Source organism: Podarcis liolepis (assembly GCF_965112155.1).
Source record: "Podarcis liolepis genome assembly, chromosome: 6".
Lineage (NCBI taxonomy): Eukaryota > Metazoa > Chordata > Lepidosauria > Squamata > Lacertidae > Podarcis > Podarcis liolepis.
The window spans coordinates 93,102,607-93,119,140 of record NC_139559.1 but is presented as its reverse complement, the minus strand read 5'-3'; the positions used below and the strand labels follow the sequence as shown (position 1 = coordinate 93,119,140).

Sequence of the window (16,534 nt, the reverse complement as noted above, 5' to 3'; positions counted from 1 at the left end):
TATGTATCACTGACTTCTCTTCCCAGTACAGTCATCTCATATACTTTTTATAGACAATTTCCTTTGTCTTCGTCTCATTCCCTCCATTGCCCCACTCCTTCTGGTTGTCTGGGGGCATATTTACATACTGTTTCTTTGAGTCAGTCTCTTCTGGGCTAGTCATTCACATTTAATCATCAAGATCTTTTAACTGCAAGGGGGAAATATCTGCTTAATGCAAACAATTATGCATGAACGAACAGAAAAAATACCAAGCATAATCAAAATTGTTGTTTATATGGACTACAAAGAGAATGTTGTCAGATGTGCTGGTTCTGGTCACAAAACCCAAAGGACAGTGAGTTATCTCCCACACCCCCACACCCTTAATGCCAATTTTAAAACATTCAGCATGAACTCTTTAGAACAAAGATCCTTGGAAAATATCAAGTGTGGACCCTGGCCATTCAGGCACATAATCAGAATGAATAATTTACAGACATTTCACTTCACTGCCACAGAAAAGAGCTGAATTCCAAGAAGCTTGGGGAGTTAAACGCATATCTGCTAACCAAGTAAAGAGAATCAGTCAGTGTCCAGTAACCAGTCTTTCTTAGGGGCAAAAGAACAAAATACAATTTGCTCTGCACTAATGAGATTCCATTCCTTTGTTGTAACACTTCCCACTGACCCCTAACCCCTCTCTTGACCCAAGGCAATAAACACTGCCACACACTTTTTTTTAAGTTCGTTCCCAAAGGAAAGCCACTACACTCATTTAAGTCATATGTTGACTTTATAAAACAAAAATAGTCAGGCATTCTAAGAAGATGAAGCTGGGAAGAGACATGGGACACCAGCAAGTTTTCAAGCTTCAAATAAGTACCTCTGAATCTATGTTCATCTACTATGGCCATCAGAGGCCATATGGGGTGTTAGGTAGTCAACATGTGGAGGTAAATTGTAGTAGTTTGATGATATAAAGACAAAAAAGTTTAGGAACGTTAAGCTACTTTTGTATCTCTTTACCTTCTTTTTCTTTAAAACAAAATACTGTTTGATTTCTTTCATATCCTTGTTGACAGCATCACCTGACTGCTACAAAAGTGATCGGGCAGAAGGATGTCATGAATTCAACTGGTTGTGCCCAAAGGATTTCTTGCAGAAAGTTGTGTGTGGTCAACTAACAATGTGTGCAACACCTTATTACAGAAAACACTTGTGCCTTATTGTATGGTATGAAAAACCTTTCTGCTTCTCACAGCTCCTGGGATAATGAAAGAAGAATTATACCACCTGCATAAAGCAGCACAGGAATTTTTTGACCACCAATTTGCGGCAAGGGAAACAAAAGAGATTAAACAATTGCAGAGTCAAAAGATAGCTTTGAATTTTAACACCAGTATTAGAGCAGAGCTGGGGAGGGGAGAGCAGTAGTTTATCCAATCAAGTAACTCCTAGTTTTTCACACAAATAAAGACAGCCAACGGAGGAAGAGGCAATTGAGAGATGAGCCCTGCTACTGAGATAAACAAATGTTCCTAAAGACTGAAACTAAAACATTAGATGTCCAGTCAGATGCAGCATTCGGTGAATCCATAGCCAGCACAGAGAACAACGGCAGGGAAAAAACTATCATTTTTATTTTCGGGGGGGAAACACCACAAGACACCAGGTTAGGTGCATCACCATCAGACTGATTGTTCCCTTTGTTCAAATAACTGCAGTTCTATTTCTGGAAGAGCATTGTGACTGCCCTTTAACAGAAAGAGTTTAGAACAGCAGATCATGCTGCTTAGAGCTTTAAAATGCAATACTCCGTTTGCCACTGACTAACCCAGTGACACTGGACAGTGCTTAAGTTCTATTTAGCAATGTTACAGACAACTCACTGCCCCTTCAATATACTGAATGAAGATGGCAGGTTTTAATTGGGGGGGGGGCAGGAAATCACTTTGAAGAGGAAAGTCTGTAATTTACAAGTTTAGCGGGTATGTTCCCAGAAAAACTGGCAGTGCTTAGATTCAATCTCCCAATTTTCATCTGACCTCATTGCTCACATTTCCCCACTGCTTCTATATGTGTATAAACCTATCATCTGAGCATGCTTCATGCATCTCATGTAAAGGAGACTCCAGTCCACAATGCCATAAAGAAGATTTGTTAGTCTAAGGGGTATCCTAAAAAATCACAGAATTCAGCGTAAGACAACTTCTGTTTTGTGTGCATTCAAAGAAGAGGGTGGGGGCATAAAGGAGCCAGGGGCAGGCTCACTCCGACACATGTAATGACCCAGAACATAACCCCCGGGGCAAAATGGGGGTTGCCTGTACTAGAGAGAGAGAGAGAGAGAGAGAGAAAGAGAGAAAGAGAGAAAGAGAGAAAGAGAGAAAGAGAGAAAGAGAGAGAGAAAGAAAGAAAGAAAGAAAGAAAGAAAGAAAGAAAGAAAGAAAGAAATTCTGTTCAATAAGGCTAGCTATTTCTTAATTAACTAATATGTGATTAAAGCTTTAGCTAATAAATCACACCAATCCGTAAAGGCTTACAGCCCTACTTCTTCTCTCTGGTCTGTGTGCAATACTTTAAATCTGTGCTTTCTAAATTTCATTCTTATCAGATTAGCTCTCCCTTTAGCAATATTTAGCTGTTCCTCTAGGGTAGCAATAGCGATCATTACCAACCACAGGCCACGCTGGCTGGAACTGAAGAGTCCAGCTCCTGGAGGGCCAAAGATTCACCATCTCTACTCTAGTGAATAATAAGTCTTCCGAGTTGCTGGCAAGTGGCCATTCTACCACCATCATTCATGAAGATGCTGAACGGTATGAGACCCAGAATTCCCACACTGGATACCTGTTTCCAGTTCATACCTTTTGCCAGTTCAACACTGGCCCACTCAACTTACTCTGCATGGGTGTAGCCAGGATTTGGGGGGGGCAGACCTTTTGTTGGGGGGCAGAACCTCAGTTTGCTATGCCAGTGGTGAGCGGAGACAGAAGCAAAAGTGACCAGAGCAATAGATGTATATTTTACCCTCATACACCTCTCTGGGGTGGAGTTCCAGGAGCCGGATAGAGCAATCTTGAGGTCCATATTCTGCCCCCAAACCAGAGGTTATCCAACCCTGATCTACAGATACACCTAATGGCTCGTTCCATTTTGGAAATTTTCCAGTTGGCTGTTAGAATGCATTTTTAAAAACAGTTTATTCACCATATGGTTACCTATCTCATTTTGCTGCATAACACGGAGATTGAGAGCTTTGACTCTTTGCTTGCAACAAATTACAGGTGGCACAGGCTACATCAAAAGAATGTTTTCCATTAGCAGTCTTCAACCTTTTTAGACCCAGAAGCATCTTTAACCCAAACATGCATTTGGGGCTCCATTTATTTTTATTTATTCATTTGCATGGTCATAGTGACGCTTTTGCAACCCACTTTAAGCCACAACACAGAGTATCTTTGGTTACTGAAATGGGGGTGCCAAAATTAATCTTGTGCTACCTCATAATAATTTGGAATCAACATTTTTTTTGAGAGAGAGGAATTAAGTGACTACACTCATTCTATCAAAATAGAAATCCTAGGCTTTCCGATGATTGCAGAGTGGCTAGAAGCATGCCCGGGTTGTGAAACATCTAACAGCATATCTAATACTCTTCCAAATGAAAATAGGAGAAGTTTTCCTGGAATGTTTTGACTACTATTCAGTGATCACATAGAGCTCCAACTACCTCCCTTTCTTCATTTTTACTCTTGGCAACTCTTCCCCCCCACCACCACCTTTTCCCCTACGCAAATGAGCAATAACCAGACTAAATTGGATTTTGAAAACAAAACGGGAAGATGATAGAAATTTTAAGATTATGCAAGAACATAGATGTACTTTAGCCTCTGACTTATTATGCAGCCACTTTGAAACAGCTTTGTTCAAAAATGTGATGTATGGGGGCTCCAATTCCAAATGCTAAGGGAAGAATTGGCTCACTTACCTTCTATAGAAGGGGCCTGATCCTGAGCTGCATACAGCATCTCCTTGAAAGCCTGCCCAAAAAAAAGAGGGGGGGGGGAGAGTTAAATCTGTAAGCACAAACACATTCATCAATCTATCTAAAATCAAGTAGCAATGAAAGTCCTTTTATGCCTCCAGGCTGACATGGAATGTGAACTTTTATTTCATTACACCTTTTTGTAGTATCAAAAATTAAATAAATACCGCACATTAACCAAAAACATGTAGTACAGGCAACAACTTGCTGCATAAACTTATAGAGCAAGGAAGCTGCTAGGCTTCTAAGATTCTCCATTTTCTAAGTAGTGTTATTCAAGTAAGTGTTTAACAGATTGCCTCAGGATTAGTTGGAATATAGCAAAAGGGGATTATCTCAGATTATATTAGCATTATGCAGCACTGCAATAATGTAGCTTTTGAACAGAAAGTCAAGATATTATTATTAAAATCAGTAAGGTCACTTATTTCCTGGCAGAATTTCATCGTGTTACAATAGAGATCAATTCAATCCAGTTTACAAGACAACTGAGCTGCAGTCATGTCTTTCATAGCTGAGCTATTTGGTTAAAGTCCAGGCTTTCTAATTACAACACACTGTTGTTTTTGCAAAGCTTACAGTTTGTCTATTGCTCCCCAGGATGCAACAACTGCATGCAAGGAAAGCAGATCCCGTGCGTCCTTAGGGCTCAACAAGCTTGGCTTTGGGCTTTTCCAGAAACATGGTACCAACTTTGGGTGTGAAGGACTCCTGAAAGCCTCAGGATGATCAGAGGTGCCTGCATTAAAAGTAAGGCTAACCTACGTAAACATTAGCTTTTAAATCATATGCAATCTAGATCCTGAATAGCTGAGGTCTTATTGCCATAATCTGTTTAACATGTAAAACTCGGTATGCCCTTTAACTTCTTCACTGTACTCAGACATTCAACATAAACTAAGAAACACACACACACAAACCCATCAGAAAGCATCCAAATGAAACATTTAAAAAAAGATTACGTCTCAGAATGATTATGTTTATTGACAGCCCAATGTATTTCAGCCAAAAGGGCTTTCTATGAAAGGCAGACAATATACACATGTATAAAATTTATGCGTTATTTATTGGGCAAGCTTGAAAACTTCAAAGTTTTTAGCTTTGTTTACTAAGTATAAGTAAAATTAAATATTAAAAAATGGGTCAGCTCTGGGGAACCCTGCCTAGCCAACAGGTGGGTGCTTAAGTCCCATAACCCATGTAGGCCATTCTGACAGTTCGGCAGAGCTTCCTATCACCTGATATCACCATGACTTTAGCTGATACAGTTTGAAACCACACAGGACTTTGAAAGTACGATAACCAAGTGACTGATGGTGCCTGCAAACCCCATTTTCAGCAGGGAGCCGAAAGAAGAAAAATAACCAGCACATTTTATCCCCAATGACAGATTCCCTGCAAAACTTCTGCCACCTTTCTTTTCACGCAAGTTTAGGCTACAACACAGGCTTAGCGTAGAACAAGCTTGGTGAATTCACTGGGGCTTACTTTTGAGCAAACCTACATAGAACCCATGCTATTCCAGAAGAGTGAACTGAAGTCTCTTCACAACAATTTAAGCGTGACAGCATTAATTCATATGCAGAACTCAGAAAATTACTAGAAGTACAGCAACTACAACACAATCTACAAATCCTGTTACTTTCTGGTCACCTCCACTCTTTGCCAAACACATAGGCAATACACTCAATTTCACTGGCTTCTTACAGTAGTATATGCTTGTAAAGGAGTGATGGGCAAGCAACAGCTCTATTATAAAAGTTCCTTTCCTGCCCTCACAATGCCAAAAGGCACAAACATCTTCTGGAGTTAACTCTTATTACCACATTCCAAAAAGTTCCATTTTCACAGATCTACCCTTCCAATCTCATGCTGCTCTGCTTGACCCAATGCAGACTTAGGGCTTACATGCAATTAAGTCTATCAATTTCAAAAGGCTTAAGCACTCTTAATTCTGCATAGGAAAAATGCCACACATATCACAATAGAGTCATCCGACTCTTTAATCTTGTTTACCTGATTTAAAAGTATACTCACTGTTGCAAAGTTGGCTGCCTTGTCAATATGCCTGCAAAAGTTACTCTTCTGCTAACAACAACATTTAATTCCATTCCCATGATGGTTATGGAGAGGGAAAGTTTTTAATGTGTTTTACTGAAGAAAAGGAAACTTTCCTTCCTCCGTGGCTAGCTTTTGAAATCAAGCAGCCTGACATAAGAGCACTGGAAAAGTCCATCTCTCCAACACCTCGCTCACCAGCATGGAATTACTGGTCACCCATATGTACCAGGTGAGTTGTTAAAATAAAAGGCAGGTGTAGCCAACAGAATGGTAATCTAAAAAAGGAACAGTGGGTGATGAAATGGTTGGAACTGCATCAGTTGCAAGTACAGTGGTACCTCAGGTTACAGAGCCTTCAGGTTACAGATGCTTCAGACTCCGCTAACCTCAAAATTGTACCTCGGGCTAAAAACTTTGCTTCAGGGCGAGAACAGAAATCATGCGGCAGCGGCACAGCAGCAGGCCCCATTAGCTAAAGTGGTACTTCAGGTTAACAACGGTTTCAGGTTAAGAACAGACCTCCAGAACGAATTACCGGTAAGTTCTTAACCAGAGGTACCACTGTATGGTTAAGTCACTGAGTTCCCACCAGAAGGGATAAAAATTGTTAATTCCTCAAACTATTAAAATTTGGATTTAAAAAACACATTTCAGTTTTCATTGGCATCCCTTTGAGATAACCTGGCTTTAAATGAAATATCAACATAATGCAAACACGTAAAACTGAACTGATGATATTCATACAATTGCTTTTACGCTGCTTCTCTTTGTAACATAGTTGGGGAAAATATCCTTGCCTGTCATCACTGCATAGTAACCCATGTGCTTATATTATAGCTGGGCATTGGGAGTCAAAGACTGGCAGGTCGCCATGGGTTTTATCTACTAAGCCATCTGGGTGACTTTCTATGTCTATTATGCTTAGCAACTACCTGATCTCTACAATTGGCTCAGAGTTAGAACTGCATTGTCACTGTTTCTATCATTATAGCAACCTGACTATTTAGGAATTATTTTAGTGTGTGGATTTTTTTTTTTTTACCCCTTGGTGATTTAAATCAACCAGATTCATGCTACTGAAACTGCTGGAGAATTAGTCTTGATTACTTGTAAACACTGTAGGACTATGGACTTTAGTCTGACAAATCCAACTTTAGAGTCTTTACCTAAACTCTGATCCCAAGAAGAAAGTAATGATAGGTCAGAAGCTACAATTAGAGAGACACAAACAGTAGTGGCAAAATAGATATTAAAAACTGCTAACTAAGTATGTGCATTAGATTTGGAAAAAATCCAAAATCAATAACAAAAGCAGGCTGCTCTGAACAGATTCAGGACTTGTCAGAGACAAAGCAATTTCTCACTGGTGTCACTTTGGGCATTCAGACTGTGAAGTGCGTCTGCAAAAAGAAACATTGCTCCCTAAGCAAAGGAAGACTCCAGAATGGGGGAAAGAGGAAGGAATAGCTCTTGTGTAACTGACAGGTAGGGCTGGGCAATATATCCTCCCAAACTGGTTCAAAGTCCATATCATGAATTTTTGATCTGGCAATATACTGTGAATCACAATGTACGTATGTTTGTGTGCTATGCAAAAATCACAATGTGGGGGAAAACGTGAAGCCAACCAATGCTTCTCTCGATTCCTGCACCAATATTAACTCTGCTGGCTCAGCTCTCCACTGCCTCCTGCAAGGGGCAGCGAATCACAAGAGCAGCCACTGGAAAAATCTCAACACAGGAAAAACCATGAAGCCAGCCAATCCCCCTCTATAGCTCCATCCTTATTTCAGACATCTTGATATATTGGCGATGTTTACCTGGCGATATATCATGATGTTGAAAACCAGCTATCTCCCAGCCCTACACGTAATAGATTTGTTTTTCCAAATCAGATCACCCCCAAAGTGCTTGAGACTGAACTGGTCTGTTTTCTGAAGCACCCAGTTGGAGTCCAAACAGAATTTTGTGGTTGGTGCACACACACCCTGTCAACTAAAGTTTGTAATTTTGCAAAGTAGATATGAAAAGTCATTTCTTTGTTAAAGAGTAATGAGGGAACAACATCTCTATCTGAAAAGTTTAGCAGATAAACACCATTAAGTTCATTCCCCAAATCAGTTTCCTGATTTGTGTATTAACTGCTTCCCAACATTTTATTTCAAGGATAATGCAGCATTACACACACACATGCACAAAAAGTAACACCAGGAACCAACTGCTTAATTTCCTCACTTGTAGACATGTTATTCCCAATGCTCCACCGCCTCTTTTTCCTTGCCTTACTTTATCAAGTCAGACAGGCCTCTAGAGAAATTAAGGAAGGAGAAAAAGGAGAGCTGGAGCTGCAGTCCCCAGCATAACAAGATTTTTTTTATTTAGCACTCCAAGCTTCACACCTTGTAACAGTAATTCACACTGCTAAGCTCCAACTAACATTGCACTTGCACTGCTCATCCTAAGAACTGCACTGATCAGTCATAGAATCACAGAATTTCATAGCCCAAACATCTACAATACAAGATTGTTCTAAAAAGCATATTTAGTATTATTTGCACCATTTCCTTACTTACTTACATTTTCTTACTTAACTTATGGAACATGGAGAACATGTTGTAAAGAATTATTATCATTATCACAAAAAATCTAGCCTCTAGCCTTTACTTAAGAGAAATTTTGAAATCATTGGCATTATCTGCTATAGGTTTTGAAAATGGGGCTCAAGGCAGGAGGATGCTAATGAGAAATACATTAGTCAAAGCAAAGGACCACCTGCAGTCCCTGTTCCTTATCACTTCCTATTTCCACACCCTCTACTACTGCTTCACACTCCTCGACAGCAACTCTTGTCAAAATTTGTGAAAAAAATTATCAAGTCTGAAAGATATAATGTAATCAAGAGGAGTGCAAAGTTCACGAGTTAGGCTGAAGTGCATGAAAAGAGAGAGGGGTGTACGCCTCAAAATGGGATAGAAGAAGAAATGGAAACAGCACTTTCCTTTCAAATGGAGAGAACAGAAAAAGTGACAAAATACAGCCTAAGGCATTGGATCCATTAGCACATCATCTGGTTTTTGGACCTCAGCAAGCTAATGCTCAAGAAACTGTCAAGCAAATCCCCTAGGATTGAATTTGCATTCATAGCTACTTAAAAAGAAAGTTATCCCACCAGCTGTCTGGACAGGACAAGGCAGTGCAGCAAATATTAGTTGGGATGCTATTTCAATGCTTTAGTGTTTTTCATGTGTCCTTTTGACATTGCAAAATCTACAATGACCCTTCAGAATCAAACAATTTTTCAATTTAGTTAAATTATTGTACAGTCCGGCTTCCTTGTTATTTACACTATGCAAATTCTACTCTTAAATTTTAAATAAAACAGGTAATTAGACATCATACAAAATTTCCAAGTTTGACACTCTATGCATATTATCACACACATTCTAAGCATTTCCTTTAAAAGTTCAGTACACATCACACCTCAAATTAGTTCTGTAACTCAGATTTAACAAACCGAGCTACAGTTTTGGCAAAAAGACACCCTAACTTGACATTCGGAATTCACCACATAACCTACAGGCATAGAATCAAATACTGATGAGTTCGAATTAAGTGTAGGGGTGGCAATAAAGAGTCAGTATAAAAATTGTAATTTGTGAGAATGAGTTGTCTCCTTTTCAACTCTTCATTCTTAAATCAAAATAAGCCAACGCATTCATGAAACCTTCTGTCTCCTCTTCTACAGACTACTGCCTCCATATGGAGTCAGTCAAGATAAATGTCTTTTCTACAATATCATAAAGAAGAGCAGCGTATCAGTCATGTTCCGTTCTAACAAAGTATAGGCTGAGAAAATGAAACATATGTATATGCATAATCTATTGTGTTCATTGATGGCAAAAGTGACTAAATCTACTCCCATCTGATGTGCCAGCAGATTATAGAACAGGGATCACAAACATGATGCTCAGGTGTCAGTGTGTCCACCAGCACTCCCTTTGGGGCCCACAAAAGGTGTCATAAAACTCTCAAAAATCCACAATACACGAGGAGCAGTTTGCTCTTCCTGCCACATTCCTGTCATCAATTGTTCAGCATCTCATAGACATCCCCTCAAGTATGCCCCCATTTCACTAGATGCCAGAATTGGATGCCCATGCTCCCATCTATTCTGAACAGTTAAGAGGTGCAAATAGCTTCTTTGTGAGCAAGTGTGGCTCTGGCTGATGTAGGTGCCTTTTTCCACAGGACACCTCACAGAGGCCACACCCTCAGAATTTTGTGGTCCTGTTGCTTCTTCTTCCCTTTAAGAAGTGGCAGCCATTATGCTACACACACACACACACCCCATCAGTCATTTTGCAACTAGCACCCTCAACATTTCCTCAAAATTCCAAAAGTTCCCACTGGCCTCAAAACATTGGTGACCCGCACTATAGAAAATAATAATTTTGTTAACTGTATGCACCTGCTCTGCATTCAGCAATAAAGTGTAAAGGATATTTGAAACAAGCCTTTTGTGACACAATTAAGCCATGCCACAATGCAACACCGATTAATAAAACCTCAATATGAAGGACTTGGCTGAAATCCTGCTAAATGTGCTGGGCCTAAACCATACTGGGACAATTCCACAGTTGTCATGGTGGACATCCTGAGCCAAACCGGACAAGACAGCCTTGACAGATATTGAAATCCCTCCAGAACCAAAAGCTGGGGGACAGTGTTCCAGTCACCAGACTTGAGACCATCCATTAGGCACTAGAGTGGGAGTAGACCAAGTATCCAATGTGTGCCCTCCAGATGTCATAGACTATGACTCCCATCATTTCAGGCCACTGGCACTGGCTGACGGGGGTTAAAACAATTAACAGTGCCAAGTAACTAGCCCACAAAAAAAGAATAGTAAAGGTCTAACCCTCCATCATGCCACAGATCCATAACCGGACCTCCCAACTTTTTTAACACTTTAATAACAGACCCAGGTTAGGGAATTGCATGTCTTGAAGCTGCAAGCAAGATAAAGAACTCAAGCTGAATCTCACAAGCAGTAAACAGTATTAAAAAAAGAACTGGGCATTTGTGATAACAACCTTATGAGATGGGGTTTGCAGAGCAGAGACTAAACAGACTGAGTTTGCTGAAAGCCACTAACAAGTTCATGGCAGAGGCAAAGTCCAAATCAGACAGTTTGCAACTAGTCTTCCAGCCACGGTGCTATATCAGCTCTCAGGGTGGAAACTCTGTGGCATGTCAGTGTTGATGGCAGGGGTCCAACAACAACATGTTATTAAGATGCTGCCTAGCAGAGCTTTTTCAAATGGTATTGATTTTTAGAGCCTGGTCATCCCCCATCTGCTCCTGCAGTGGGCTACTTTACAGCTAAAATTGTTTGCATCCTCTTCAATACATTCACAAATATTATTAATATTAATCTGTTCTGGAGGTATTCAGGGTTTAGGTTAGATTACAATGTGCATGATGATGCAGCACGAGCACAGAAAAAATATGGAACTTTGCACTGGTTATGAAGCAGCTTCTCTAGAGCTTTAATGTTTAAATCAGCACCTTGTTGCTGACTGAGGTATGTTTGAAGCATGAACATGCAATGGCTGGTGAAGACTCAGTAGCCTGAGGCGGCACTGGCTTGTCTGTTGTAGGCAATTATCACTTCTATGCCAAGGCATAAACTCCTTGTACCTTCCCATGACTAATAAAAACAAAATTATGCAAAAGACCGGAGATGCTAGACAAATTTTGCTTAATGTATAGCAAGTCACAGAAACCAGCTTTCCTTGGAACAGCAACTGGGTTACGTAAGCATGAATGGGAGTGTAAAACAAGTTGCAGCAGCAGAGTTTTTTAGCCTATCCTTTCTAGAATTTGATCAGGGCTCCAGGGATAGTCCTCCCTTTTTATCCTAACAACCCTGTGAGATGGGTTAAGCCAAGCATGCGCTACCAGCCCAAGTTCTGCCTCTAAGCTTTGCGCTAAATAGGTATTTGAACCCAGTTGTTCATGCTACACTATAACCACAAACTATACCAACGCCTTTTTAGGAGGAGCTATGGTTTCATAAACTTGAGGTGACCTGCAAAAGACCTATGTTTACTTTCTACTTCCTATGAACAACTTTTGATGTAAAACAAGCCTCTAATCTGGGGCAGATAGTCACTAGGACTAGGATTTCCACTAGGTAAAGGGACCCCTAACCGTTAGGTCCAGTCGCGGTCGACTCTGGGGTTGCGGCGCTCATCTTGCTTTATTGGCCGAGGGAGCCGGTGTACAGCTTCCGGGTCATGTGGCCAGCGAAAAAGCCGTTTACCTTCCCGCTGGAGCAGTACCTATTTATCTGTTTGCACTTTGACGTGCTTTCGAACTGGCATGGCAGGAGCAGGGACCGAGCAATGGGAGCTCACCCCATCGCAGAGATTCGAACCACCCACCTTCTGATCGGCAAGCCCTGTTAAACCACAGAGCCACCCGCATCCCTATTATTTCCACTATGGCCTATCGATTGTGATTTATTGTGTGTGTGTGTGTGTGTGTAAGAACTTCTGAAAAATAGCTTTTTCTAAGTTGTCCTTGACAAATAGATAAGGTTATCTGAGTTTTGCTTAAGCTGCAGAATCTGAGTAGACATATTAACATGAATAAGGTACAAATAAAGGCATAGTTTGCCTTCAAGATCCTTACAGAATCCATGTCCCCATAAAACTCCAAAGCAGGATCACAGCTGGCAATTCCTAGACCAATTCAACCCTCCCGAAAGTTGTTGTCTCCCTGACCTCAACAAACCTCAACCAGGGTGGGGGCAAACACATGAACACAATGGCATGTGCTGTAACAGCCAGAGTTTATTAAACACTTAACAGAAAAAACAGAGTTTTGAAAAATACATATCATTGTATGTATAATCCCTTCTAATAGTAGCACTGTTATGAATATGCCAAACCTATTTAGTCTCAACACTGAAGTAGCAATATTCTTCATTACTTCATTTTTAGGAGGAGCTATTGGAAAACTACATTAACGCATTTTGCTCAGTGTCTACCGGACTGAATATAATTCCAAGCTGTTGCATGCAGAGAACTGACAGTGGTGCTGAAAAGCTACTTATGCATTAGGCAAAAGTCAACTGACTGAGCATTTCAGGCCATCTAAAAGACCATTTGAAATAAAGTTCTCACAGCCCTTGAGCTGCTTTTCACACTTACGGAGACTACATAAAATAAAAAAGTCTCTTGTTCTTGTTTATTTGTAGGGGTGAATGCAATCTGTATGTTTTCCTACTAATTTCTCCATGCATCTAAATTTGAGATGTTACGCCCACAGCTTCAGTGCTGTCCTTTAACAAAGATCGCTTTAACAGCCACTTGGCCTTCCTCAAATTCCAATGTCAGTGAAAATCATAGGCTGATTTGGAGACTACATGTACATGGTTATCTTCTTGAGAATCCAAGTGAAAATGACAGGATAGCAGACAATCCAAGAGAATCTAAGCTCTTGCTAAAACCCAAGTCTTTGTATGGCAAACTCACTAAGAACATGCTCCTTAAAGCTTATCAGGCATTTTGTGAAGCTATTATTTTCCCCTAAGCAAAGAAGAAACAAGAACAAATTTCAAAAGGGTAACTAAATAATTACATGTGACCTTTTTTGTATATAAGTCTGTGGGGGGGGGGGGTGAGCTGAAACACCTGACTAAATATGTGGTCAATTCCCTCTTGAAATACTTGCATTCATGCTTATGCTATATTCCTTATACGGACTTGAAGTCAGTACAAACACAAACAATGGAAACTGTAGGAAGAAATGCCCAGATATATTTTCTAGATTCTTGAAAACTGCCTAACCCAAATAAAAACCACAAAAGACAGAGCAGCTGAGACTCACAAAAACAAGGGATAGCATGAGTGCTCTAGGTGGATACATGCTTGGCTTGTACAGTTGATTACTTTTTGGAGAAAATCCATGCCACAGATATGACAAATGGAAAGGTGTTGCATTATTGGAGAAAGCCTCAAAGGGATAAAACACAATGAATAATCAAAACTGCAACAGAAGGTACTGACAGAAGGAAGATAAAATCTTCGAGGCAAACTATAGACATTAAAGCCAAACCTCAAAGAAATATGAGGAGTAGAGATGAGAGGGTCCAGAAAAGAGGGGAGGGAGGGATTGTATTTTTGCAGGCCTTCATGTATCTAGTTTGATGCTATGGGCCTGGCAACCAGTCTCCTTGAACCAGTTCCAGGAATCACCACACCCACAAGGGCAGCTCACACTCGGATCCTCACACACTGCCCTCAAGCCCAACTCAGGCAAATTCTCAAAACGTGGTTAAGCAACACTAAGCCATTGGTATATAGCAACTCGGGCATCTGATCAAGGACAGTTACAAACAATTGATATGGAAAATTCCAAGTGTCAGAATTGGAGGGTATTGATAACCCTGGGATAGGGTGCCACCTAGCTTCCTTCCCAAGCGCTTCCCAGATAACCTTTACAGTTCCTCTCTACCCGCAACCCAGCAATGTTCTATCACAGCACTGATACAGGGGCTTTGCAGCCATTAAAAAATAATAAAATTCCAGTGGCGGAGGAGACCAGCTTTGCACCCTTCAACAAAGGAGGAATGAGGCTGCTTGAGCGCCTGTTCCTTCCCCACGGCTAAAAGGACACACATATTCATTCCCCCCCCCAAGCCTCGGTGCCAAGTTTCCCGAAGCGGATTGCCATGGGGGTGCGGGGGGGGGGGAATATATATATGTGCTTTCAGGAAATCCGTGGAAGAACAGACTAAATGCAACGAGGCAGGTGAGGAGGTCGAAGCTGCGGCTGCACCACCACCTTGCGCGGCAGCGCCGCAAACTTGGCTCGCGCGCGAGAGATGGGAGGGACCCGAGCCAAGTCCGGGGGGGGGGCAGAATGCGGCGCCCCAAGGGGGGCGGGGGCGGCGGAGTTTTGCGCTTGGGGCGCACCTGAGCACCCGCAGATAGCCTAGAATTGGGGGTGGGGGGGATAAATTGGGAGCTGTTTTTTTTTCCTCCCCTTCGAAAACAAGCGCTTTCGCCTCTCCTGTTTTCTCACACCCACCCACCATACTTTTCAGCCTTGCGCACCCATATCCTAAGCCATATCCTAACCCCTTCGCCCTTCCCCGCCCGGGGTGACTTCTCTCCACCGCCCCCCACCCACAAAGACCCCTTGTTTTCCCTCCACGCCTCCTCCGAAGCCCAAAACACCGCTCTATTCCCACACCTCACAACCACACACAGACCCCTCGCAGCCATTCATCCCCCCCCCCCGCTTTCGCCGCCCCTCGACCCTCACAAGGGCGGCAGCAGCAGTAGCTACCTCATACTGGATGTACTGCTTCCTCCACTCCGGGGTGATGTGCGCGGAAAGGTGCTCGGCGAACTTCATCCTGCCGCCTGCCCGCCCGGGGTGCCGACTCAGCGGACGCAGCGCCGGGATGAGGCGCCTCTTTCTCCTCCTCCTGAGGGCGAAGGACCACCGCCGCCGCACATGAGACCCCTCAGACAGGCACACGCGCGCCGCCCTTCCCGGCAGCAGCAGCAGCCCACAGGCACGAAAGCGCGCCGCCGCTCGTCCCCGCCTCGCTCAGGGTCTCCTCAGCGCCGCCGCCACCGCCGCCGCCCGCCGCGGCCCCGCAGCCTCCTCCGGCGCCCCTGAGGCAGTAGCGGCGCCCGCCGCCTCCGCCGCCATTTTGCCTCTCCGCCCCGCTGGGCCCGCCTCCCCATCCCTAGGCCGGGGCTGACGTCATCGACTAGGTAACCGCCCCCCGAGAGAGAGAGAAGGGGAAAGGGCTCCGCGGTGGGCCACGCCCACCGCTCTTCCCCAGCCTGCGCGCGCGCGCGCGCGCGCCACCCTAGGGAAGGGGGCGGGACCGACTCTTCTTTTTTTTCCCCCCCAGCCAAAGCGACACGCCCCTTCTTCGCCGCCGAGAGAGGGACACGCCCCTTTCCCCCGCGAGGTTCCGCTGCGGTGGAAGGATTGGGATTTCGCAGCCTGCGGGGAGCGACTGTTTAGCGGGTGCCGCGCTGCAATTCTTCAATGGTGTTTTAATGCAAGGGGAGGGGGGGATATGTACATACCGGTATGTATGTATAAAGGTGTGCGCGTGTATATGTAATATATATATATATAGAGAGAGAGAGAGAATCAGCCACTAGCCATAGCAATAAAAGAACAGAAAATGTAGATAGAGGTAAAAAAAAAAACCTTGACTACAGAAAATACATTTTGGAGGCTGACATCAAGATATAATGGGGGGTGTTCTCATTGCCCCTGCTGAAAACCTTGCAGTTTTTGCTTTTACCTGGTCATCTTGGATCTGCTAAAAGAAAGGACACAAGAGCAATGGCTGAGTGACCGCCTCAAAAGTGTGTGTGTGTGTGTGTGTGTGTGTGTGTGTAA

The 16,534-nt window shown here is 42.8% G+C and overlaps 1 protein-coding gene across 1 annotated transcript in view; it reads right to left on the bottom strand.

The window, feature by feature from the left end:
• The window catches only part of XPR1 (xenotropic and polytropic retrovirus receptor 1), a 103,332-nt gene extending 87,503 nt beyond the window's left edge, over window positions 1–15,829 (bottom strand). The window contains exons 1-2 of the mRNA XM_083507130.1: window positions 15,452–15,829; window positions 3,974–4,025 (exon numbers count right to left, since the gene is read on the bottom strand). Of these exons, the coding sequence (XP_083363256.1) occupies window positions 3,974–4,025; window positions 15,452–15,520 (121 nt within the window). The 5' untranslated portion in view covers window positions 15,521–15,829. The remainder of the gene's footprint in view (window positions 1–3,973; window positions 4,026–15,451) is intronic.
• Between the last annotated feature and the right edge of the window lie 705 nt (window positions 15,830–16,534).